Source organism: Passer domesticus, chromosome 1 (genome assembly GCF_036417665.1).
Source record: "Passer domesticus isolate bPasDom1 chromosome 1, bPasDom1.hap1, whole genome shotgun sequence".
In the NCBI taxonomy this organism is placed as follows: domain Eukaryota; kingdom Metazoa; phylum Chordata; class Aves; order Passeriformes; family Passeridae; genus Passer; species Passer domesticus.
Window position 1 is genome coordinate 110,073,538 of NC_087474.1, and position 25,768 is coordinate 110,099,305.

Here is a 25,768-nt window from a genome sequence, read left to right on the forward strand (position 1 = left end):
AACAGCAGAACAGAACTCAGTTCTTTCTGCATATAAGTGCTGTGTTATCCTGAATATCCATGTGATAACAATTGATGTAGGGTGTAATAAGTAGCTTATACTAAAATTGAATAAAAATTTGTCCATTTTAGTAGATATATCTGCCACATAGTTTTTGCAATAGATCTAATATTAGCAGTTCTCTCATTTTATCTTCTGCATCCCCAAAGGCAGAAGATAAAGTGAGAGAACTGCTAATATTAGCTGGAAATATTGAATCCTTAAAGATGTTTGTTGTTCAGCTTTCAGAATTGAAAATTGCTTATTTTTTTTTAATAGACTTCTTCTCACTGAGTTTCTGTGCCAAAACAAAGAAGAATATGTTTCTGCCATGAGGCTCATAGGAAATACAGAAGAACAAGAAGAATACATATAGGCCTCGTTACTGAACAGTCTATGGCAGAGAATTGTTCCTGCATTATTAAATAAGAAAAAACAGTAGTTATGTTTTTCAAAAGTGATTCTGTGCACCTCTCTGTAAAATATTCAGTATGAGAGACCTTTGTGAAAGATCCTGTGAAGGTGAGATACGTAGTAGAAAAACCAACTCCCTTGAAAATTGGCCTAGAGGCTGTGGTTTTATAGGGGACTGAGTTTTAAATGGACCTCTGTTTTGTTGTTGTATGCTCAGCCAAGCTTGGCATTGGTTGACTAAGCACCCCTAAATGTAGTCTGCCTCAGCAAGATTGCTATATAGTTCACATTAGTTAATAACTGTGTCATGTTATTGTTGTATCCTTGCCATAAAACAGAGGACAGCTTAAGGGAAACAGCAGAGCTTAAAGCAGGGAGTGTTAATGTATATTTTCACACAGCACAATATGGATCGGGTGCAAGATAGATAGACAAGCTTGAGCAACTTCTACAAAAAACATTCAAATGTTTTGGTAGGAAAATGAAGGTACACAGAGAAGTTCCTTGGCTTCTTAACAGAAGTTAATGGCAGTCAGACATGGAAGCAAAAGGCAGTGCCTGCCTTGTTATGTGATGCTTCCTTGTGTTTGGCAGTCATTGTGTAGAGTTTTGAAGAGAAACTTCAAGACTTTTGTCTGGATAAATTATGAATGTATTCATTTTGCTCTGCTTTGGTACTTGAATATATGGAAATAGAAGCACTGTGTTTGCATTTGATATCATCATGCAATTGCTGTTTCTCCTCCTGACACCACTAGTGACTTTGAGCTCCTGGGACAGTGTGTTCTTATGGAAGCTCCTGTTTTCTCTAGCTCTACTTTTGCATGCTTATGTGTGAACATGTAAGACCAGATTAGAAGGCAGTAAAGGCTCTGCGCTAGCAGTAGTTTTCAGTGGTGTCTTGTAGCTTATATGCTTTCTGTGGATTTGGTCCATACTTGTACCCGTTTGAAAATGTGAAGAAAAATAAGAAAATCGATCCCTGGCTTTTCTGCAGTAGATAAGTAATACATGGCCCTGTCACCTGGTCTGCATTCTGAAGCAGGAAGAAATTTGTGTGTTCTGCATTTGAATTAGCCAGAATTTGTACTGGTTTTGACCAGCATAGAGCTCAATTTCTCTATAATACCTTATCTGGGACAATGTTTCGGATTTGTGCTGAAACTAGTGTTGATAACACACTGATGTGTTAGTTACTGTTGAAGACAGGGCTTAAACACTGTCTGGCCTTTTTTATTCCTCATGATGTCCTCCCCGTGAATAGGTTGGAAATGTGCAAAGTATCCCCATATAAGCTGCCTTGGGGAACTTTAATGCTGTCCCAGCCAAAACCAGTACATTTGTGTTGTCTAGGGGTGTGGGTTGCATTTGTAAAATTCCCAGAAGGTCCTGTGGTACTTAGCCAAGTGCTCAAAGCTGGGTGGCAATATTCAGTTAACAGCCTTTTTGGGTCACTGTTTTGGTGTAAGGTGGAGGGAATAGCACAGTGACTTGGTTAATTGAATAATGCAAAGTATGTGCTTTATGCATTTTAGATGAGGAGTGATCAGATGTTGGTGATTCGTGTTTGTGGCAAGTTGAAGACAAATATCCACTTGAGGGGCTTTGTTGGAATGGGAGTTCTTTGTTAGAATGGACTGTCTCTTGACTTGGACAGATGTTGTGGAAGTGAAAATAAGTATGTAATGTAACAGCACTTTGCTAGAACTATAATGCTTCATGTGCTGATTGATTTCTTCCCTGTATGATAGTTGTGTTAATCAAGATGCTGTCATTTGAATGATCTCTTCTGTGACTATGAGTTGAGACGCTGGAATTATTTAAATAATAAATGCTGTTTGGTAGCAGAGGCACATCAAACTCAATGTAGTGCTAAGCCTAATTTTGCAGTTCGTAAACTCAGCAGAGCTAAATCCACACAACTCAGAGTTTGAACTAGTAGGAGACATCAAACAGATAAATTGTAAGCAGATGCTCGTATTTTTATCATTGGTATTTACATCTGATATAGAGTGGATTTAGCAGTTGGGTTGACTTAACTGGTTTCATGAGGCAAAAATTGTAGAAAAATAAATGTAGAGGGTACAAAGAAGATCATAGAACAAGGCTGAGGTTGAGAACAGGGAAATTGGGTGAGTAAAATTGGTGGTGCATGTAATGGTCAGCATTTTATTTTTTTGCATTCATGAGTTTGATAGCTAAATAATTATTGTCAGCTTGTCAGCAGTATAGGTATTTTGACATAGTTTCTTTCTGTTTTTAAATTTACAGTATATGATCAACAGACACTGAAATAATAAAATAGGACTCTGTCATCAAAGTAATTTCACTGTCTGGTTTGGAGAGAAAGAGGCTGAGAGGTGACTTCATTACTTTCTGCAGATTCCTGAGAATGGGAAGTGGAGAGGGAAGTGATTTAAGTTTTGGTCAGACCTGAGGTGGTTGGGCAGCTGGACTGGATGCTAGCTAAAGATCTCTTCCACTGAAGTAGTCTAGGTGTGAGATGGCAGAACTAAAAACACAGAAAAATCCCTGCTTTCAGTTGGATTTGTGGGTTGAATTAAAGGCCTATGAGCCTGTGAAAGGATGTAGCCTGTTTCTTGTTAACTTAACCTGGCATAAAGTCAGTCCTAGCTTGCACTCGGAGTTCATTTTTACTCGCCTCCCACTTCCTGTGAAAATAAAACAGATTCTTGCAAAAAGCCCAAACTAAACAACAAAAATTAAACCCAAACAAACCCACAAACCCAAACCAAACAGAAGTTCAAACAGTTATGTAAACCTGGAGTTGCTAAACACTTTCCCTTTGTGTTGCAATAGCTTTTTGCAGCTGATCTTTCTTTTCAGCCTTCCCTTCCTCCCCCTGCAGTTTGTTATTCTATCCTCTACCTTACAAATATCTAACACAACTAATTCCCCTTCTCAGATTGCTCTTCTCTTTCCTTTGACTCAGTACACTTTCTTCCTTTCTCCCATCTCTCAGATTGTTCTTACACACTTGCTCTTCCCCCATCACTTTTTCATTTGATTTCTGGCAAGAATTTCATGTCCTATCAGCAACTGCAAAATCTGGTCTTTTATGCAAGGACGGGATCAGTTGATGTCCGTGGATTCCCTCTGTATAAAATGGGAGAATTACTTTGTAAAAGGGTGCTATTACCTTATTTTATGTCTAAAAATATAAGTCTTCCAGGGCTCAGTGTTTGTCTTTTGACATTTGAAGTACGGTAAGGAAGATGTTCAGGCAGTGGTAGCTGTTTATGTATTCTGAATGTTGAAAATAATGACACACTATTTGGTAAGCAATTTATATAGCACAGCATAATTGCGTGGAAGATAGAGGACAATAATATTTTTTTCTTCCTTTTTTTGGAGTTTATTTTAAAAAAGTAATTGCTGGACTTGTAGGTCTGCCTTCTGATCTATTTGCAAGTTCTGAAAAGGCATTTCAGAGAGATTTGGATAGACTGAAGAGTAGGGTCAGTGTACTGTAGTGTTGTGTTTTCAGGACTAATGGAGGTGACCTTTCCGACAGGTGATCTCATTTGCAGCCAGAACTGTGTGTTTGCTATGGGGCTGAGTTTTGGAGCAGTTTTGAGGGCATACAGAAACTAAAAAGGTGGTAATTCAAATCTTAATTCTTAAGCAGCTCTGCAAAACATGATTTGACTTCTTTCCACTTCTTTGGTTCTATGTTGTATATGAAGTTCCCTGATGATTTGTTGGTTAATAATTATGCAGTAATTGAAGTGACTTGTGCCCATTTTATTTAGTAGTCAGATAGCAATACACCGATTTTTTTTTACATGCCTAGTTTAGATTTTTCTGTTCTAGAACAAAGTCTTTTTGGTCTGTTAGATCATGTTGTATAAACTTTGGGCTACCTGCAGCTATGATTTGAGTATGTGTCTTCAAAAAGCTGACTTTGTAATTCGATAAAAGTAATTTGCTTGAGAAAATTGTAAGGTATAAAAATACTCAGGAAGTTTAGTGATGAATCTTACTTGGAAACTTAGAGAAAATTACTAAAAATCCATTTGTACATCATCAGTCACACTTTTATAGAAAATACTTTATGGGGCTGGGGAAGCTGGTGGGAACAATGTGATGCAGTTACTAAGTATGTTGTCAATGGGACCTTGCCTAGACTTTTATATTTCAGACCAACAACAGACATCATTTAGTGTCAAACTACTGTGATTATAAGGAATATTTCTGATGTCTCTGATAGTTGGTGTGGATGACTACAGCTCAGAGTCTGATGTGATTATTATACCTTCAGCCCTGGACTTTGTCTCACAAGATGAGATGTTGACGCCTTTGGGAAGATTGGACAAGTACGCTGCAAGTGAGAACATATTTAACAGGTATGCTTTTTAAATGTCTTGTCTGGCTAATGGTATGCAAACTGTTCATCTGGTTCAAATCTGACTGAAGTTAATTTGCATGGAATACAAATAATTTCAAAAAACCCAACACCTTTATGAAACTCCAGTTTCCATCCCTCCTTCTTTTTGCTCATGTGCCTCCTACTTAGAGAGAGCAAAATATTAATGGTAAGAGAAAAACATTAGTTCACCTTTTAAGCAACTGTAGTAAACGACTTCTTGAACTTCTTCCTTAACTGGAGAACATAATTTAGGTTTTTTTGCAGATGCTGGCATTCCTGTTGGCACAGGACTGTAAGGTAATAGTAAACTCCATCCATAACTCTGTGTGAAAGTAAGTTTAAGAAAATACTTCATGAACGGTCAGGAGAGCATAATGAACAGCCAAGAGATTGATTCTAAAATAAAGTTCTTGGCTTTCTCCCGGCAATGTCCTCTGTAGTTTACAGCTTGAGTATTGGTGCTTCTGGTTATTGGAAGTGGACTTGCCCAGTTAATACTGTGTTCTGCATTTTCCCCTTTTTATTTTTGTAATGCCACTGAGATGGTTGTTTCATTTAAAAGCACAGGTATTGTAGCATACTTCAGACAGACACACATCCCACCCCACTCTATCCCATCCTCTTGCACTCATATGATCTGCACTCAAATGGAGAAATTCAAACCCATAGTTTATTTTAATTGGAGCTGTAAACAGTAATGTGATCACAGAAATGTATAAAATACGTTAACATTGAGATTTTCTGGTATTTTATTTGAACAGGGTTTAGTTTGGGCTTCAAGTAAGCTTTTAATGTAGTGTGTTTGCTTTAATGTTGAATTTTAATACAGTAATGTGCAGAAGCAAAGTCTATGATCAGCCGCCCAATAGGATAGCCTCTGTTTTGTTGTTCATGGCCTGGGTTTGGAAAGGATTTAGCCCTGTTCTTAACTTTAGTCACGTGAACTGTACTTAAAATTCCACACTACGTGTGTGAACATACCATTGAATCGAAGCTGAAAATTGCAGAATGGTTTCTCTTGTTATAACCTGCGTAAACCTGTATGCACATATAAGTTCTGAAATACATGTCATTTTCAATTTTTGTTTTTTCCTGAAATCCAAATTTGCTGTATATTACAATTTAAGATGAAATTGGCTCTTATATTACCAGGAGAGAATTTTTGCATGTTTTCATTTTCCATGGGGAGGGAGGGAAGAGGAGCTTTCAGGCTCCAGGTGACAATTCCATAATAAAAGCCAGTAGGGAGGAGAACAAACTCAGGAACTCAAGTTGTGTATCTTGAATTTTAACCAACAATGCTGTTCCTAGGAAATGCCTGCCTAGGAAAAAACTGTGTCTGATTTCTCAGTATGGATTACATTGGATATGGGCATGCATAAACTGGGAATCCTTTTAATTGCTCTGTCCAGCTTTATGCATCCTGTGCTTTCCTGCAGGGAAAGGTGGTCAGAGTAACTAGTTTTTCCTGATTTTTTTTCCTCCCTGTGTTTGCTTGTTTGGATTATTTTTGCTGGTACACACATTTTTTAATCCTAGCTCTCTTTGTAGGCCTATTGTGTTATGTAGCATAAGAAAATACAGGAAATAGCAAATGATAATTATTAGTGGCATAACCGAGTAGCACTTAGATCACAATAAATGATAGTGACTACTGCAGTCAGTTTATGATGATTCAGCATTAGTCAGTCTCAGAATAATAGGGATTTCTGCTAAGCAGAGGAACTGGAGCATTTAATATGAAAAAGATCAATTAAATTACATTTGTTTATTCCTATGTCTTAGTATGGTATCAGCACATCCAATTACTAATGAGTAGTTTAAAAGTTTTAAAATACTGTGATTGAGTTAATAATGTTTCAGTTGTTTCTGTGACCTGGAACCTGCATTTCTGTGGAAGCTTCATATTACACATTCCAAATTCTTGAAACATAATCATTGAATCTGGGTAAATTAGGGTAAGATGTTTCTTTTCCCTTTAATTGGATGAATTTGCTTTTAGTTTGGCAGGTTTTAATCTTTAAATTTCATTTTAGGTATTACTTCTCTTTGCATTTGGTTTTATTATCCTTTTCTATCTGGTTAATCATCTACCCGTGCAGCATATTTGCAGTCTGTGATTGTATTGAATGATTAAAGTGAAGGGATTTTTAACAACTGCTGCAAAAGTCTAGTCTCCTTTAATTGGACTCCTTGAGCACTCATGATTTCTCAGCCACTTGTTCTGAGATAGAAATAAATCTGGTCTGTGTTCAAAAAAATTTCAGGAGATGAGGCTTGGAAATAGGAATGTCTTCTTTGTTTAAATAGGTGAGATTTCTGATAGTAATAACTGAAAAAGAGAGAAGTAGGGAATCCTTTAACAGCTTCCCAAGTGGTGGAAAGTGTTGCTTTGTGACAGCTTTTGGTATGTTATGGTTTACATTTTTACTGGTTTAGGTGTTGCTCATAAGCACCACAGATGTTGCCTACGAGAATGGAGGGGAACCTGACAAATATTACAATAAATTACCCCTGTTTGTCTGCAAAATAAGGCTGGCTGTGGTGTGATTATTGAAGAGGCAGCCTTCAGTTCAGATTTGAGAAGCATCACTAGGATATGCCTTAATAATCAAACATCACAAGGATCTGCCTTAATAATCCAACATCACATTGGGCAAGAGTAGATATTGAGCAGAAAGCCAAAGCCATCACCCTAAACCAGAGTTTTCTTGTGTCTGGTAGCACTGGTGTGTGTACATGCATACAAGGATGATGATTCTCTTTTCCTACTGGCTTTAAAAACCAGTTGCTAGTTGCTGGTGCAGTTTGGAGCATAGCTCTTTTGGGTTTTTTTTTGTCTTAAAATCCCTTGTGGGTTTTTCTAATCTTTATTGCCATGAAATTGCTTCCATTCCTCATTAAGAAGGCTCAGAAGTGTAGAACACTCATAGTGAGGCAGTTCCTGAACACAGATCCTTCTTTTCATAAGCCTATGAGGAATTATTGCTGCTTTTTCTCTTCAGACCAAGGCACATGTTGGCAGTAGCACTGTTTACTGTGGTTCCTTACTTGCTGGGACTCAGTGGGTTAGTTGACTTGTCTCTCACTCTCCAAGACTACATTTAATATGTAGGAGACACGTGTCCACACAGGCTGGTTTATGAAATTGCTTCATCTGTTCCTCTTCTCTTTTCAGAGGTGTCCAGCCCTTTGAAAAGACCAAGTGAACTCTGCTTCTAGGTTAGTGTGTCATGCAGTCTGTTTCCCTCTGTTAGGGTTTTTATGGCTGAATTTTAACTGTGTACACCAAGATCTCTGCTGAGAGATGTACTGAGAGTTGAAAAGAATGAGGGAGAAGAAATTTGTTAAAGGCAAATGGTTTCTTCAGTTTGTTTTTTTAGAAGATTTTATACATCTGTATGTCAAAACAGTTTAATTTAAAATAGTTCTGCAAGTGGCCAATGTGAAATATTTAAATTACTGATTTTCAGTAGGAGAAGATGTGTGCTTAGCTTTGGGAATTCATGGAAATCTCCTGCCTTTCTCTGATTGCATGGAATTGTGAAGTTCTTGAGCTTCCCTTGTGCACTAGGAATGTAACCACCTGTTCTCTTTTCAGTTGTTGACCACTGCTCAAGTTCACTGCTTGTAGTGAACATAATGAAGGTTAGGTATGCATCTGCTCTTGTCTAGAGCAGTGCTGTTTGTCAACAGTGCTTTTACCTAGGCTGTATCCTAGCAGTGTTACTGTCCTTCAGTTCTGGAAATACTTGACACTTGCTACTTCAGTGTTTTGTTGAGTTACCAGATCTCCCAGTGTCTTGGACGCTGTTCCTTGGCCCATTCCATTATCCTGGGATAATTCTGCTAGCTCTCTGAATTGACATGTAACCCACGTTATCCAGTAGGGTGAGAAAAGTTATGCCATTGCCGGCTGTTTTTGAGGAGAAAGGTTGATTGCCACACATTCCCAGCTGCATTTAGGGCTATTTAGGTACCTGATGGGTATGACTTCGTAGCATAGGCTGCAACAGAACCTTGGATGACAAAATCCCAAATCTGACTATGTCTCATCACTCATAAATTAATCGATAGAAAATTGTACTGTGCATTAGAAATAGTAACTGAGTTGATTATGATTTATTTCATATTTTCTTAATGTTTCTCCTTTGTGTAATGTATGTCTCAGGTACATATGGTTTGGGTAGTACAAGTTATTTTCCCAGTATGTACCCACCACTCAGAGTATGTACCCATAGCATTTGAATGAAGTTTGACTTTTAAATGCCAAGCACCATTGGTTTAAATGTCAACTGTAACACCATTGGTATGAAAATCTTTGGCTTGACTGTTCATGCTCTTGTGAAATAAATTCAGAATTCTGTATAAAAACATTTTAATGATACTAGTGTTACTTTGCTTTGTATGGAACAAGTTAGGTACTTCATAGATGAGGATGGATGGAAGGCTGATTCTGACTTCCTAACATTCAGCTCCTATTTGCCCACTTAGCTGATGATTACTATTTCTGGTCTTGGTGGCTGCTTTCTCTTATCCTTGTAAATAAAAGGGATACTTTTAATGTTATATTCAAAGCTTACAGTTCTTCAAGATTTTGCCAGGTATCAAAGCAAGAATTCCCAAAGCAGGGCTAACTAAACTTACTATTATTTATAAATTAAATTTTAAGTGAATATATGTAAAATTCTATTTGGTGTAAGAAACTTCTATGATTCACAACTTTTTGATTTAGCTGTATTTCTGGACACAAATAATGCTGGTTTTTAATCTTTCTTGTAAACTAGGCAAATGGTGGCTCGAAGTTTGCTGGACACTTTGAAGGAAGTCAGTGATGATGAGAGAGATTGTATTGCTGTGTTGGAGAGAATCAGCAGATTAGCTGATGATTCAGGTAGGTAGCTCTGAACATTTTACTGGGTTGGTGTGGGAAAATCAGAGGTGCTAAACCTGTGTTTAGCACAGGAGCAGTATGTTCTTTCTCTAATATTCAAACTAGGCTTCTGCAAATTCAATAAAATAGTGTGCAATTTAATTTTTCTTAATCATCCCCCAAAGATTACTTTTTTCCATACTATTTTCATCAAAAGATTTACACTCCTTCAAAATGTAGGACTGCAGCTTTCCAACAGTATATTTCTTAGTAACTGTTATTATTTACTTTTGCTGCTCAAAAGATCTACATGATTATTTTAGATTTGTAGATCAAGATTAGTTTCTTGGCTTGAAAATAAACTTGGAAACCATCTGTGCAACACTGTCGTAAGTTTTGATAAAATTTAAATGCTGAAGTTGTTAATTTACACCTTTTTGGGCAACCAGGTGTGACGGTAAGAAGCAGCAAGAATTGGTAAAGGTGCAAATACAGAATCAAAGAATGGTTTAGGTTGGAAGGGACCTGCAGTGGACAGGGACACCTTCCACAAAACCAGGTTGTTCAAAGCCCCATCCAGCCTGATCTTGAACACTTCCAGGGCTGAGGCGTCCACAGCTTCTGGGTAACCTCTTCCTGTGCCTCACCATTCTCATAGTGAAGACTTTCTGCTACCTGCCCTCTTTCAGCTTGAAGCCATTACTGCTTATCAAGTCACTACATGGCTTTGTAAAAGGTCCCTCTCCAGCTCTCTTTCAGGCCTCCTTAGGTACTGGAAGGCTGCAGTAAGGTCTCCCAAGAGCCTTCTCTTCTCCAGGCTGAACAGCCCCAGCTCTATCAGTCTTCTCTCATAGGACAGATTCTCTGTCTCTCTGATCAGTTTCATTACCCTCCTCTGGACTCGCTGCTACAGGTCTACATCCTTCTTATCTTGGGGTCTCCAGAGCTGAATGCGGGACTCCATATGGGGTCTCACCAGAGCAGAGGAGCAGAATCCCCTCCCTTGCCCTGCTGGCTGATGCTGCTTTTGATGCAGCTCAGGATGTGTTTGGCATTCTGAGCTGCAAGTTGCTGGGTCATGTTGAGCTTCTCATCAACCAACACCTCCAAATCTTCCTCCTCAGAGCTGTTCTCAGTCTATTCTCTACTAACCCTGCATTGGTACCAATGTTTGTCCCAACCCTGGTGCAGGCCTTTTTGAAATTCATGAGATTCACATGTGCCCACTTCTCAGGTACATAAAGGTCCCTGTGGCTGCTGTGCCTTCCCTGCAGCATGTCAATCCCACCACAGAGCTTGGTGTAGTGGGCAGACTTGCTGAGGGTGCTCTCCATCCCACTGTCCATGTCACCCACCAGGATGTTGAGCAGTGGTGGTCCCAGTATTGACCCCTAAGGAGCTCCAGATGTCATTGGTCTCCCTGTGGATATCAAGCTGTTGACCAAAACTGTTTGAGTGCAACCATCTAGCCAGCTGTTTATCCACTGAGTGGCTCTCTCTCAAATCTGTGTCTCTCTGATTTAAAAACAAGGACTTAATGAGCTAGTGTCAAATGTTTTGCATGAGTCCAGGTACATGATGTCAGTTGCTCTTCCCTTATCCACCAACACTTTAACCCCATTGTAAAAAGCCAACAAATCTGCCAGGAGTGGTTTGGCCTTAGTGAAGTTGTGTTAGCTCTTACACATTATTAGCTCTTACACTCGTTATTGCCCACGTGCCTTCTCACAGTTTCCAGGAGCAGCTGCACCATGGTCTTGCTAAGGCACCGAGGTAAGGTCCCTGTGTCTTCTTTTTTCTCTTTTTGAAAATGAGGGGTTTGTTTTCCCTTTTCAGGTTGGTGGGAACTTCACTGGACTGCCACAATTCTCAAATACAGTGGATAGTGGCTTAGCCACTTCTTCTAGCAGTTCCCTCAGGACCTGCGGATGCGCTGCATCAGGTCCTGTGGACTTGTGCACCTTCAGGTTCCTTAGTTGATCTTGAACCTGATCTTCTGTGGGCAGTTCTTCATTCTCCCAATCCTCACCTTTGCCTTCTGGGACTCGGAGAACTTGTCACTGAAGACTGAGGGAAAACTGTCACTGAGTACCTCAGCCTGCTCGTTGTTTGGGGTAACCAGGTTTCCCTCTTTCTTCTAGAGAGGGCTCGTATTTTCCCTAGTCTTTGTTTTATCACTGATGTACGTATAGAACCTTTTCATGTTGCTCTTAACATCCCTCACCAGTTTTAATTCTTTGAGGCTTTAGCTTTCCTAACCCAGTCCCTGGCAGCTTAGACAATTTTTCTGTATTCCTCCTAGGCTACCAGTCCTTGCTTGCACCCTCTGTAGGCTTCCTCTTTTTTGCTTCAGATTGTCCAGGAGCTCCTTGTACATCCATGCAGGCCTCCCAGTGTTTTTGCCTGACTACTTCTTTGTTGGGATGTATTGGTCCTGCACTTGGATGAGGTGATCCTTGAATATTAACTAACTTTGCTGGGCACCTGTTCCCTCAGACTGTATCCCATAGTACCTCCACCAAGCAGACCCCTGAAGATGCCAAAAGTCTGCTCTTTAAGGCCAGTGTAGTGAGCTTGCTTGTGCACCCTCTTTGCTATGAGTAGGAGGGCTCTGTAGATCCAGTGTGTCTGTTGCTAATCAATACATTGGGACTGCTGAGTATTTGGAATGAAAGGCAAAAGCAAGAGAAAAATTAAAAACAAATGTGAAAGAAAAGGAGTGCTTAAAAAGTCATGGGGAAGTGGATAAAGGGAAAAATTATGTGGACAGATCTGTGCCAGAATTCTGGCTTAAAAATTATCTAGAAAGAATTAAGGGTTTGATTTCAACATAGCTAGATACAGCTGACATACCAGAAGGAAGAAAGTCCAGCAGCAGAACATCAGAAAAGATCTGGTCATTCTTTTGTTATTGTTGGTGTGCTATGAAGATAAATCTGTATTAAATCTTGAGTGAGAAGAAAATGTTTCTTCTGTTTAATGTGTGTAGTTTTTCTCCCTTCTTCTGGAGCTGCAAAAGATAATGCTTCCCAAGGGTAAAAATATATTCTGCTGATTTCTGTTATTCTGTCACTGTTGTCTTAATTTAAAATGCATGGTTTTATTTTTCTGAGGGAATGTCCTTGTTTAGCCAGGAAAAGTAGCCTGTTGTAAGCATTACACAATTGTATTGAGTACCCCTCCAAGGATTCTTTAAAAAGGAAAAGAGTCACTATTCACTTACAATAAAATGTGTCTTCAATTGGGAACAGTGACATGCTACTGTTTATAGAGTGCTTTCCTAGCAAAGCTCTGCTTCTGAAATCTGCATGTACAGTTGCCTGTTTGTGTGGCCCTGTGAATGGTTTTGAGCATCAGACACTTTCTGAAGCTCCACTTCAGTTTAGAAAATAGGACAGATGTGTCCAAGGGAAAAATGTCCTCTTGAAGCAACTTGTAGCCTTAGGCTTTTCATTGGTGACCAACTAAGTGTGTCAAATTGAAGTTTATTTAGGCAGAAGTGTAGTGGAAGCCAAGAGTTGAGCTCAAATCAATTTGTTGCCTTTAACGAGGGTGGGGTACATTTTTAGTCAGGGCTGATATTTTCTCAGCGTCAGTAAAAGCGGCAGTTCAGGCTTTTCCTGCATTGTAGAAGTTGTCTCAGATCTGCCAAACTAGTAGTGCTGGATTCTGCAGCTGCCCCACAAATTAAATTTCTGCAAACTTAACTGTGAGTCTTGTGCCTCGAGCAGTTGCAGTATTGGACTTGGCTGGTTTCGGTAAGACAGGTTATTAGAATAGCCTTGTGCTTTAAACCATGTGAAAATTCATTAGGGAACTAGATCTGCTTTGTATCTTCTTAATATATGGGCTTGACTGTTACTCATACTGCAGCACAGTGGGTTTTGGTTTTTTTTGTTTTGTTTGGGTTTTGTTTGTTTGTTTGTTTTTTTGTTTTGTTGCAGGGGTTTTGGGTTTTTTGTGTATGTTTAAGGTTGTTACTATTAGACTTTTTAATTTTTGTCTTGCTTCTTTCCATTTACAGTATTTTTCCCCCATTTTGTCCATAAAACATAAAAGCCCCTGAATTTGGAATAAGAAAACATTGTAAAAGTGCCTGTGTGTTTTAACTTGCTTGGTATGGGCAAGATATTTATATGGGTAGAACCATTCTGGAGTCAAACCTTCACATTTAAATAAATAAAAGTGAGAACAAACTTGGAAGTCAAACTGAACTATGACTAAGTACAAGTCACTGCATTTCTAATTGTTGATGCTTGTTAGTCTTTTGCCAGTTCTTTTAAATTTGGAGCTCTTTGTCTTCTCTTGTCAAATCAAGTCATAGAAAGTGAGGTACTTTTCCTTTTTTTTTCAGTAGTTGATATAATGAGGTTGGAATTGGAGGATATACCCAGGATACACAATATCTGTTCTCTTTCTGGGCTACTACTGATGCTGACTTCGAAAAGAGAGGTGCAGCAGTGAACTAAAAATACCAGCTATCCTAAAGTTGCCCAGGGAGTCCTCTGTCCTGTTAATACCTTGCAATTTCAGAAGTCTTGTAGTGGGGTTGATGTTTTTCAGACATGGTCTCTGCTTGAAAAAGAATCAGTCTCAAGGGTTTTTTTCAGTTCTTTGCGTTTGTGGTTTGTTGGTTTGGTTTTTTTTTTTTTTATTTTTAGCTTTTTTCAGGTTTGTTTTGGTTGTTTTTAATACCTTTCAATAAGCTGGGGCCACGTTTCTGTGTTTAAAAGCAGGGGAATTTCTAATAATTTTTGTTCTTCATCTACTGTGATAAAACTTTAAGAACCTAAATGTCATCTTGGTTGCACTAAATACTGTTTTCACATGTAATAAAAATAGTCTTTACAAGAAAAATACCTGGGTCCAAATATGATAGTAGGATGGAAGAAAATTATGAGAGTATGGTTTGCTGTGATTGATACATATATTGAGATACCAACTCGCTAGCCAAGACACATTTTTTGAGGCATCAGAGTAAAAGCAAATGTCAGCTCTAAAACTGGTTTTATAAAAGCTTTTTGTAAAAAAAAAAAAAAATCTGAAAGAAATAGCTTTTGATGGAAACTCATTTGGACCCTTTGAGTAGAGTTGTAGTGAATTGTATTTTGTCAAAGAGAGTTTTGATTGCCATTATGTCTGCACATACAAATGATATAAAGTGTGCCTTCTACTGATAGGGTAGTTTGGACTCTTGGTAATGAATTAGTTGCAGTTTACACTCGTAGCCTTAAAGTCAATCACAACTTCAAAATGTTGTGTTTCTACTGGCAAAAAATGCCCACTTCAGGTGGTACTGGACATGAGCTGCTCCCAGTGCTGGCAGAACACAGGATTTGCTCTGCCCTGGTGTCATGTGCTGCTGTTGTATGCATATGGCAGCACAGAACAGCTGTTCCATGGAGGAAACAAGTGGCACTTGGGGAATAATCCCCTGCCCCCAAGGCCCTTCCTTGCTGAAGAAAGTTATTCTCTGAATCTGAGTTATTTGTAAGGCTTCAGTGTTTGTTTTCATTGCTGTAGTTGGGTGTTGATGTTAAATCTGTAATTCTGCTGTGGAATTTGGGTATTTTCCAGTCCTAAACTGGACTTCCCTGCTGTCTTTGGTACCAAGTTTGCTAGAACAGTGACTGCTAAGAAAGGTACCTTGTACTGCTCTTGAATCTGCTGTTCAGTCACTTGGTAATTTCTCTGTTTCTTTAGGGATTTTAGGTATGACTTCCCACTTAGATGTTTTTATGGTGTCTTTGAATCTATACAAGCTCAGAAGTAGTTTGGCATATAAGCTTGGCAAATGTAAAGTTATCCCCCATAAAAACCTTTGTTAGATTAAAAATGCTTATCTTTGTATTAAGATAGCTGGGTCCTCTTCATTTTCAAATGTACACTTGCCACAGGCTTGTGAGAGCTTGAACAAGGGCCTCGTGTCTGAGTTATTGACTTAAGTAAATAAGTATAATTCAAACTTTTTTTTTTTGGTACCAGCTTGTGAGTGGCTTAGATGACACAAGATTTCATCATTGTATGCTGAAGTACAATTAACTGGCTTTGAAAGTTATCCCCAGCCAGAATTACTGAATTATTGGCATTTTGCTTAGTGTGCAAAAGGCTCCAGAAGCTTTAAATGTTATTTTCTGTTGTTTCTTTAAAAGTGAAAGTCTGTGTCTTCGTTTTTAAAATACATATGTAATGTAGCTTACTGTGAAATAGATACACATAGATATCTTTTTAAGAAATTATGATGGGGAAAATAAAATGGCATCCTGAAGGGCTGGTGCTTCTTTGTCTGAATATAGCCAGCTAGGATGTTTTTCTTCTGAACGAAAAGTAATCTCTTTACTGCAAAGAATCAGTTGTAAATGCAGTGTCCAAAACAACCTGATTTTGAAAACAATTATTAGGCTAATTGGTCATTAAATTTTGAAGCTCTATAATCAGGCTTCTTAATGTGGATGGCCTCACAACCCTAATTACTTAATAGTGTGTTTAAATGGCTTTATTAATGTAGGTTCAATTACTGCTGTTGGTATTTTGAGACATGCCAACATTACCTGTCAAACAGCACATACTGCAGCATTTCATGTAACAAAAATCTTCATATGTAAGCAGTATTAATGGGAATGCTAATATTTGCCTTTCCCAGCTACCAGTATCTCCATCTGTATTTTCTTCCCTTCCCCATCTTAATTTTTCAGGATTTTTTCATGTCTCATCTCCCACCTTGTGCTATGCTAAAAATTTTCTCCTGTGCTTGATGTAAACTTCTTTTGCCTCCCTGTGCATCTGATGAGTGATTAACAGTGACTTTACCCTCCCTCATTACTCTGTGTTTCACTCCTTGCTCTGCCAGTCAGTAATTAAATCCATTTCTGGTTAGTAGGAGAAAAGAGCTTGACTACTGAAGCAGCACATGCATCAGACACATCAGCCTTTCTGCTGGACTCCTAAGCTAAAAGGGATGGGCTCTGGTTGCAGTGTATTTCCACTTGTCTAGCTTTTATTTTATCTTCAAAAGAGGTAGGGAGGGATCCAATGGGATATGGTAGAAATCAAAAGGGAAAATACATATGTTTGTAGAAGGAAAAAAAGAGTGAAATGGAAGGTTATCTTTGGGGAAAGAAGAGGATAGATGAAGTTGTGTCAGGGGAGGTTTAGGTTGTATGTTAATAAAAGGTTCTTCACCCTGAGGGTGGTTGGGCACTCGAACAGGTTCTCCAGGGAAGTGGTCACTGCAGCAGCCTGACAGAGTTCAAGAAGCATTTGGACAATTTTCTCAGGCACATGGTGTGACTCTTGGGGTGGTCCTCTGCTGGGCCAGGAGGTGGACTTTAATGATCCTTCTGGGTCCCTTCCAACTCAGGATATTCTGTGATTCTATGAATTACTCTTTTATTTAATTGAAGTGTTAATGCAAAGCCATGCACTTACACCTTTCCCTGTTGCTTGCAACCCTTAATAAGAACAAAGGGCAATATTATTAATATTCAGATGTACTTAAAACATCCATAAAAATTGTCAGTTAAAGCAGCTTTAACATCATCAGTGGTTGTTCTTCATATACAGATTTACAACACAAAAACCTTACAACTCCTCACAAATCTAGTGGAAATTTGCTGCTTGTATTTCAGAATGGTCATAGTGGGATAATGAAAGCACTGCAGACTTTTTTTAATACTGTACGTTGCTGCAGAATAAAGCATTGTGAAATAAATCTAGTTGTGGGGTGGCTCTGAGTAATGACTTCATTTATAAATAGCTGGTCTGAAGCAATTAGTTGGTATTGCTCTGTGCAGTTCTAAAATAATCCCTTTTTAATTTCCAGTATGCAGCTGATGGTGGTGCTTTACTTCCTCATAGCTGAAGTGGAATAGAGAGTGAACTGAAGCCTCAGCAGGGTTGAAATAAACATTACACATTTATATATCCAAATGGAGTGTATGTGCTAGGAGTAGCCAAGTGAGCTTGCGGGCACTTTACATGAGAGATGGTGTCAGATTTTAGGGGAAATGTTTTTTTTCGTAGATGACAAAGAAATAGTTAATTACTTCTATGATTTTGGAGTCAGTTTAGTCATATTGATTTGAAAGGTCATTTGTGAAATAGCTGAAACTGAGGGTTTGTTGATGCAGAAAAAAGTCCACCCAGGTTCTGTAGATGCTGATTTGAACATATTGATGGTTTTGTGTGATTTGGAAATGAAGAGAGGTAGAGCTATGTCATTTTATTCTGGAAAGTTCTTTTCCAAATTATTTAATGAACAGAAAAAATGGAAGCTATTTTCTGTCTTCTGTCATTCTCTTTTGCTTGATTCCTAAAACTCAGTTCAGTGCAAATCTGTATGTAGATAATACACAAAATATGATAGAATGAAATAAAATGCTAATGAGTAAGGAAATCTCGTCTTTTATATTAATATTTCTTTTCAAAGGTTTCTTTTTAGTAGATTGCTGCTTTAAGGAATAGATAGAATCTGTACTTTCAAGAGGTAATTTGAAAAGATCAGCATTTAAAAATACTTCCTCTGCTAAACAGAAAAATTCTGTTCCAGGCAAATGTTATGTAGAACCTAGCTGTACACAGAGATTTTTCCAGACTGCCTAAAATAGAAACTTGATGTGAAGCAAAATTCTCCTCCTGGTTTGTTTATACTGTGTGAAAGCCTGGTCCTTGACTATATTGTACAGTGCAAAAAAACCAGAATGCAGACTTATTCCCCAGCTGGATGAGCTTATGCTTTGCAAAGCCACTTGTAACTGCTGTGCACTGTTCACAGTGTTGATAACTGCTGGTTTTGGCAGAGGCAGAGTTAATTTTCTTCATGGTGACTAATGCTGGGCCATGTTTTGTATTTGTGCTGGAAACCGTGTTTAAGTTGCCTTCTTCACTGGGAATGTGGGAGGAGCTGATAGACCACTTCCCATGGGCAGAGAGCTGTTCAGCCATCCCCAGGAGAGCAGGGCTCCCTCACACCTGACAGTAACTTGGGACCATAAACACCACCATTCCAAACTTCCTCCCATTCCTCCTTCTTCCCTCAGCTCTATATGATCAGCATGACACCATGGTCTGGGTTGTCCCTGTGGTTAGGTGGGATCAGCTGTCCTGGCTGCTTCCCCTCCTTGTGTATCCCCTGCCAACTGCTGGTGAGGTGGGGTGAAAGGCAGAAGAGGCCCTGGCTCTGTGTAAGTGTTGCTCAGCAATAACTAAAACATCCCTTATCAACCCTGTTTCCTGCAAAAATCAAAAACATGGCCCCATACCAGCTACCATGAAGAAGATTAATTCTGTCCTGGCCAAAACTAACACAATGACCAAGCTGTAAATTTGGTTTTAAACAACAGGGAAGTTTAAACTGAAATGGCAGACACTGTTATGTATTGAAGCCTCCTGGAATCCCTGCTTGGAGCTGCCAACTGTTCAAGCTAAAGACAAAGCTGAGGAGTAGATGAAGGGAATGAGAAAGCTCTCTGACTTGAGTGGACTTTTTTGGCATTGTTGCTTGGATCTTAAGGAAACATAATGCAAAAGAAAGCTCTACTGTAACTGCATCAGACTGCAAGATTAGGCTCTATTCAGTACACACTGGAACGTATGCTTCAGCCTTTGGAAGAATTGAGCTCTTATCTAAATTGGTAAGCTTAAGGTTCAGGTTCTTGCATAGCAGCAGTAATTCCCCAGAACAGCACAAACGCCTTTTGATGGCGAATTACGGTGTTGTGTTACACAGCCAGTTCCCTACACAGCACTCCTTGTTTGTTGCTTTGAATCGACCTTACAAAGATCCCAGAGCCGTGTACTTAAAAGTTAGGGAATGTAAGAACTCAGGTGACTTTACAGTTCACTCCTGGGCATGAATGTTTCAAATCTTTAATTGCATTGTCTCATCTGCCTGTGTTCTTCACAAAGCCAGAGGTGAGTTGGTAGCTCAGGAAGAAAGGGGCTCACTTTACATCTGCAGGTCGTTAGTATTGTTAGGCAGCTGACATAAGTGCTGCATAATAGATGAACCCTGTTCTGAAGGAAAAGGATCTCATGGTTTTGGTACATCCTGCACTCTTACTGGAGTGCTTCATAAAGAAATGTATAAATCCAGTTTCACAGCAAACCTTGTCAATTTAGGGAAAGGGAGTGTTGCCATTGCTTTATCAGTGGGTGGGCAAACTGTAGAGGTGTCTAAGAGGTATGGAAACAGTCTCCCTGTTTTGAGTGCCTGGTGTCCAAAGTATGTACACAGCTCTTGATATGCTTAATACAGAGTTCTTGTTGACTTTGATTGCAGACCTATTTCTTCAGCATCAAGACAGAGTTCAGACTGCAATCAAATGAGTAGTGTGCAATTACTCTGTGAAGAGCCTGGCTTGAACATTTTGCTCATGTTCACACTAGGCAGAGGAATAAATTGGCTTTCTCAGTATTTTGATTCTTCCCCTCAGTTCTAGCACCTTCTTTTACCATTGCTTGCTTCCATCATCAGACAGTTCTGCTACTTGAGGGAATTGCGTGATTGCACAGGGAGATCAATATTAAGTGCCAGTTCTTGCTGTTTAATTATGCTGCTGTGGTGAGGCAAAAGCTGCATCAGCTAGATCAGTTCTTTGATAGGATTTATTGTCTGGCTGCATGAACAGTAGCATTGGCATAAATGGAAGCTGCAGGTTTTGTGTCTGGGAGGGTGGGAACTGCCCAAAGCAAATTTAGAAGCCATTTAAGAAGCGCTGCTGCCAAGCATGCAGCCTCAGTCAGATTGATTTTGCTTACTCTCCATCCCCTTTAACCTCTACCCTCTCTCCCTCCCTTCCCCCAGTCATCTTCTGTCTGCCACAAGAAACAAGGCATGAGTCCTAAGATGGGAGAGCAAGACCCTAGGGATAAGTGTTGTTACAGAAGTCTCTTGTGCCGCTTGATCATGTCCTGGGCATGTCTTGAAATAACAGTCTTCTGGGAAAGCTGGGCATGAGTTCCTCCAGCCCTGGCTTTGGGCACTGGTTCCTATTTCTTGTCCATTAAGTTCCCATCCTCCTTGCCAAGCCTGATGGTTCCTCATCTTGCTCTGTTTGCCATCTTCACCCTTTTCAAACAAATTGCTCTTGGGAGAGGGGCTGTGTACAGCCTGTTTTCAGAGATATTTTGTGATAAAGAAAGAAATTATACTCAGCAAGGAAGGTCTCTTCCATTTGTAGCTGCTCTGCTTTCAGTGGATACTGGGCAGTTGCAAATGGAGGGTACAAGGCTTCTTTAACTCAGCCACCTTTGGACAGGTTGTCACACAGGTGAAAAAAAACCACATTGATGTGTCAAAGTTGGCATGTGTAAGGACTCTTTTCTTAGGCACATTTCAAGCCCCTTTTCCAGAACTGAAGAAGCCCGACCTTGTCAGATAAAAGGACCAGAACTGAATTAAATGTAGGAAGAAAATAAATATTTTTTGCTGACTTGACTCTTGAAAGCACCCAGTCTACTTTGCTTGAACCCCCTACACCACCTCATCCTAATGAACAATTACACCTTCTCTTCCTTGTGTTCTAAGGACTGCTCTGGCAAATTTTTATAAGGAAGCAAAAGATGAGTTACTACAATAGGAATATTTTCTTTCTTTGCATTAATATGATATGGAGACTCCAACTTTCAGAATTAATGATCTCATTAACTATTAGTTTGTCCTAGTTACAGGTGCATCTTTTGGTCAGCTGTTGCATTTAGTGCTGCAAGTGGAGTGTTTGATCATGAGACTAGAGTTCAGCATTTTCTTAAGGTGTGAATTTTTGTTAGATCTGCTAAAACTTGCACATAGTTTGTATAGTGTTCTTCGAGATCTGACTTCTTCAATACAAGCCTCAGGATGCCGGTACTGCTTATGGAGTTCAACCTGCACATGTTTCAGAACATCTGAAGTTTAAATAAAAATATTTTTCTCCTGTGTGCTCCTGATAACATTTGGGAAGAGGTACAGAGCAGATTGGAAGACATTTTTTTACTTTATGGTCATGAACAGCAAACCTATACAATATTGATTTGTTTGAGACTTCATTTTGTATTCTGCAACTTGGTCAGCAACTCATAAACTTTCCATAGCATCCCTGGAAGTGTTCAAGGCCAGGTTGGATGGGGCTTTGAGCAACCTGTCTAGTGGAACCCCAACCCCCAGGGGTTGGAACTAGATGATCTATAAGGTCCCCTTCAACTCTGATTTTGGTGTGTATTTCTATAGGAAAAGTAATTCAAGTCTATAATGAAAGAACTGTAGCCCATAGGCATTTAATTACTTTGTGTGCAGTGATCTTTTCTGTTCTCATTGTCCTCAGTGAAGAAAAGACTGCACACAGCAGGGGACTTGCTTTGTCTTTGTTATGTTTTATTCAAACCTGAGCTTACACTTGTAGCCAGCATTCAAGAATGCCAAGTGCTGCACACTTTTCGCCATGTTAAATACAAATGCATGTTGCATTCTTCTGCTTAACAAAAGGTTGTATTTTTAATGAATCATGTTAATTACAAGTATTCCAAGGAAGATGGTTCGGTTTATACCATTAACTTTTACCTGGACAACTTTTAGGTAAAATTCAGTAAGGCATATATATCTATCCTGTGACATATATATCTTATTATTTAAAACATTGTCATGTTTGAGAGTAACTGATGTTATGTCTTGTAGGTAATCAGAGACTATTGGTAACTGCATATATCAGCAAATCCTGAAAGGGCAGAAGTACTTAGTTCAGATTTTTTTTTTATCCCCATGGAAAATTTAGGCACATAATAAGGTCCTACTTCTTAAATTGAATCTGTTTTTCTAATAGTTGAAATTGAATCTACGTCTGTATTGTTTCTTTTGCTTCTTCTCTCATCCCCCAGATATATGTGCATATTCTGTGGGGATTAGGATTCATCCAGGCAGTGCGCCATTTCTTGAATTTAAAAATATAATTAAATATTTCTTAAATAATCACCAGCTTTGGTGAGAAACACATCTCAAAGGTTTAACAGAAGCAGCTGGGAAGATGCAGGACCTTTTCCATCTGACAATTACATCAGTAGCCTTAAAAAGCAAAGAATGAAGAACAGCATCTGTGGTTATGGCTGGTTGTCCTGCTCCGTGGGATCTTTCCCATCTGAGAGGCCGTGGCCCAGACGCCCCCTCAGTTCCTTTCTTCTCACAGTGCCAGTTCTGGGCTGACTTTCAATTTAGGAGGTTTCTGAGAAGTAGGTGATGCTTGTAGGGAGTTTGGACAATTCTGTACTCCTTATGTTTGATGGCTGGCTGTCTTACACCTCTTCTTTTTTTATTACGAAGAGTGTGAGACGTGACTTAGTAGGTCGGCAGCACAGAGTGTAGTTTTATCTGGTTTTTTAAAAAGATGTCAAAATGGAACTTGACAAACACACTGACATGAACACTTGAGACCATACTTTGTATGTAGGGCACTGTAAGAAGCTTTCTCTTACAGGATTTGGGAGCTGGCTTGTAAACATACATTGTGCCATTGTTCTGGTTTTGTTTTGATCCTTACAGAGCCGACAGTGCGGGCAGAACTGATGGAACAGGTGCCTCACATTGCTATGTTCTGTCAAGAAAACAGACCTTCAATCCCTTATGCTTTTTCCAAATACCTGCTGCCCATCGTGGTGCGATACCTCGCCGACCAGAATAACCAGGTAAGTTTCCTGGAGGAGTAGTTTACTAGCTGGTGAAATACTGTTGTGATGCCAAATTATTTAAATTTAGCATGGTACAAGTGTGCTATATTTTGGGATATAAGGATTTGTAATGGACATGAAATACATGGTACCATAAATTTATTTAAAGAAAATATTAAAGGAAGTGAAATGACAGGTTTTTACATCTAACATGATCTGTTCTGATTTGGGGGCTTTTATCTGAAATTGCATTCATATGGACAAAATTAGTCATTTAGACAGGCTTACATAATTTAAATTCTGGAAAAAAGGAATAGTAGTAATAAACAACTGAGTCCTTTGTATAATTCAGTTTTTTAACATCATGGTGTATGTTCATTACCAGTTATTTGTATTTCAATCCAATAAATGTTTTAGATTGAACTCATGTGGTTTGTTTCTCTGCATGTATAAGTTAGCTCGTCCAAAGCTTTCTTGAGGCTCGTCCAGTCATTCAGACTAGACTAATGCTAGTTGAGACATTATTTTCAATATTTTAGGCCTCTGGAGTTTGTCACTTTTTTCCTTGCCCTTTTCAAAATTTATATAGTTAAAAATAACTACCCAAACCTATTTTTATTAGTAGTTGTTTTGCTAATTCATGTATAATACAACAACTCTACTTTTCTGTTTGATGTTCTCCTGCTAGAAGATTCTGTGATTGTTTTCATTGTGTTAACCTCTGTTGAATAGTTCATTGGGCTGTGGATCTCTGAAATCAAAGAGCTCTCAAAGGTGTTTCCAAAATTGCTGCATTGCAGTATATGTAGTCTCTTGCTGTATGTAATGTTTTCTCTTCTGGTGAAATTACTCCTTTTGGAGGTAGGGCTTAGCAAGCTATGACGTCAACAATGGGTATCTTATTTTTACAGAATTTTTTTTTTTTTTATGAGACTAAGCAGAATTGTGTCTCAGAATTTAAAAGCATTAGAAATACAGTTTCTCCTTGCCAGGCTGTTTCTTGTTAATCTCAGAAAAACAGCATTTGTTTTGTAAAATTCATCTTCCTTAGAAATTTGTTACTCTCCATTAATTGTACTGCTTTTTTTCACACATTTGCATGAGATTTGCCATGACTGCTCTTTTTGACATTAAAACAAATAGTGTGTGAACCCAAGAAACACCTGCACATTGTCAACTAAAGCAGGTATCCACCTCCATACTTCCCAAAACACAGGACAGCAAATATGAAGTGCTTGCAAAAGCACTTGTGGAGCACTTGTCCTCTCATTGTGTGCAATTAGTACTGCTGTGTGTTGGTATATAGGTACAGCTTCCAAAATACAGGACACATGTATTTCAAAAAATAAAACTGTCTTGGAATTGCTTGGTTCAATTTTTGCCTTTTTATGGCAGGTCAGGAAAACAAGCCAGGCAGCGTTGTTAGTGCTGTTGGAGCAAGAGCTCATTGAGAGATACGATGTGGAGACCAAAGTGTGCCCTGTGCTGATAGACCTGACAGCTCCAGACAGCAACGACGATGTGAAGACAGAAGCTGTGGCTGTAAGTAACAGCAGTGCCAAATCACACAGCCAAAAGTTTGCCTGAATGCTTGATGGTGCACTGGTGGTGGTGGTGTGTTTCCAAGTTGCACAACCATTACCAAAAAAAACCCCGTTATATTCCCTGTCCATAACAAATCTGTAACTTCTACTGTGCTGTGTCAGTGCTGTACACACTGGTCAAGTTAAGATTTAAATTCCATAATTTACATTAAAAAAAAAAACCAGCTGGACAAGACAGTGCAGGGGATTCATTTTATTGACACCTAAAGCATCTGCTGTGTTTGCTTTTTAGTTTTTTTGAATGTTTGTCTGTTTATTTTATGGAAGTTTAAATTGCCTCTGTGGAAAATTTCCATCAGTTCAAAAGCTTTAATGCCTCAGTTCTGTTGCTACTTGCTGTATGTCTATTCTCTTTATTGACTTCGTTGTGTTTCATTGGACAAAGTAATAAGCATCTGAGTTGATTAACTCATGGTTGGTTGGTTGGTGGTGTTTTTTTTGCATTAGACACAACCTTTGTAATTAAAATGTATGTGTTGAATTAAAATAGTAAGCAGATTAGTTAATTTATAATGGAGAAATGGCAGATGTAGGCCCTTTTGTTTCTTTTTTTTTATTGCAATTTATATTGATGCTTTCTGCTGGGTGAATTTTTTTTCTGTTCTTTTTGCTTGAGATAGACCTCATTTAATATTTTACTTTCCTACAGTGGCTGGACTGATAAACAATAAAAAGGCACCAGCACTGTTGCATTTGGCACCAAATTTCTAGTGCTTCTTGGTGGAGTTTACAACTACATAAGGGAATAAAGTATAAGCAGATTAGTTTTATCTGTCTTCATGGTATTGAAGGTATTGAAACTTGACAGAAATT

At 38.9% G+C, this 25,768-nt stretch overlaps 1 protein-coding gene across 7 annotated transcripts in view; it reads left to right on the top strand.

Moving 5' to 3' along the window:
- PPP4R1 (protein phosphatase 4 regulatory subunit 1) overlaps positions 1 to 25,768 on the top strand; it is a 62,988-nt gene that overhangs the window by 10,294 nt on the left and 26,926 nt on the right. For 3 of the 7 annotated variants that reach the window (XM_064433650.1, XM_064433661.1, XM_064433630.1), the window contains 4 exons: positions 4,685 to 4,820; positions 9,631 to 9,737; positions 23,227 to 23,369; positions 24,747 to 24,893. In XM_064433650.1, coding sequence (XP_064289720.1) covers positions 4,685 to 4,820; positions 9,631 to 9,737; positions 23,227 to 23,369; positions 24,747 to 24,893 — 533 coding nt within the window. Of the gene's footprint in view, positions 1 to 4,683; positions 4,821 to 8,021; positions 8,066 to 9,630; positions 9,738 to 23,226; positions 23,370 to 24,746; positions 24,894 to 25,768 lie in introns of those variants that run through there. The other 4 variants (XM_064433672.1, XM_064433683.1, XM_064433639.1 and 1 more) reach the window with 2 other exon arrangements.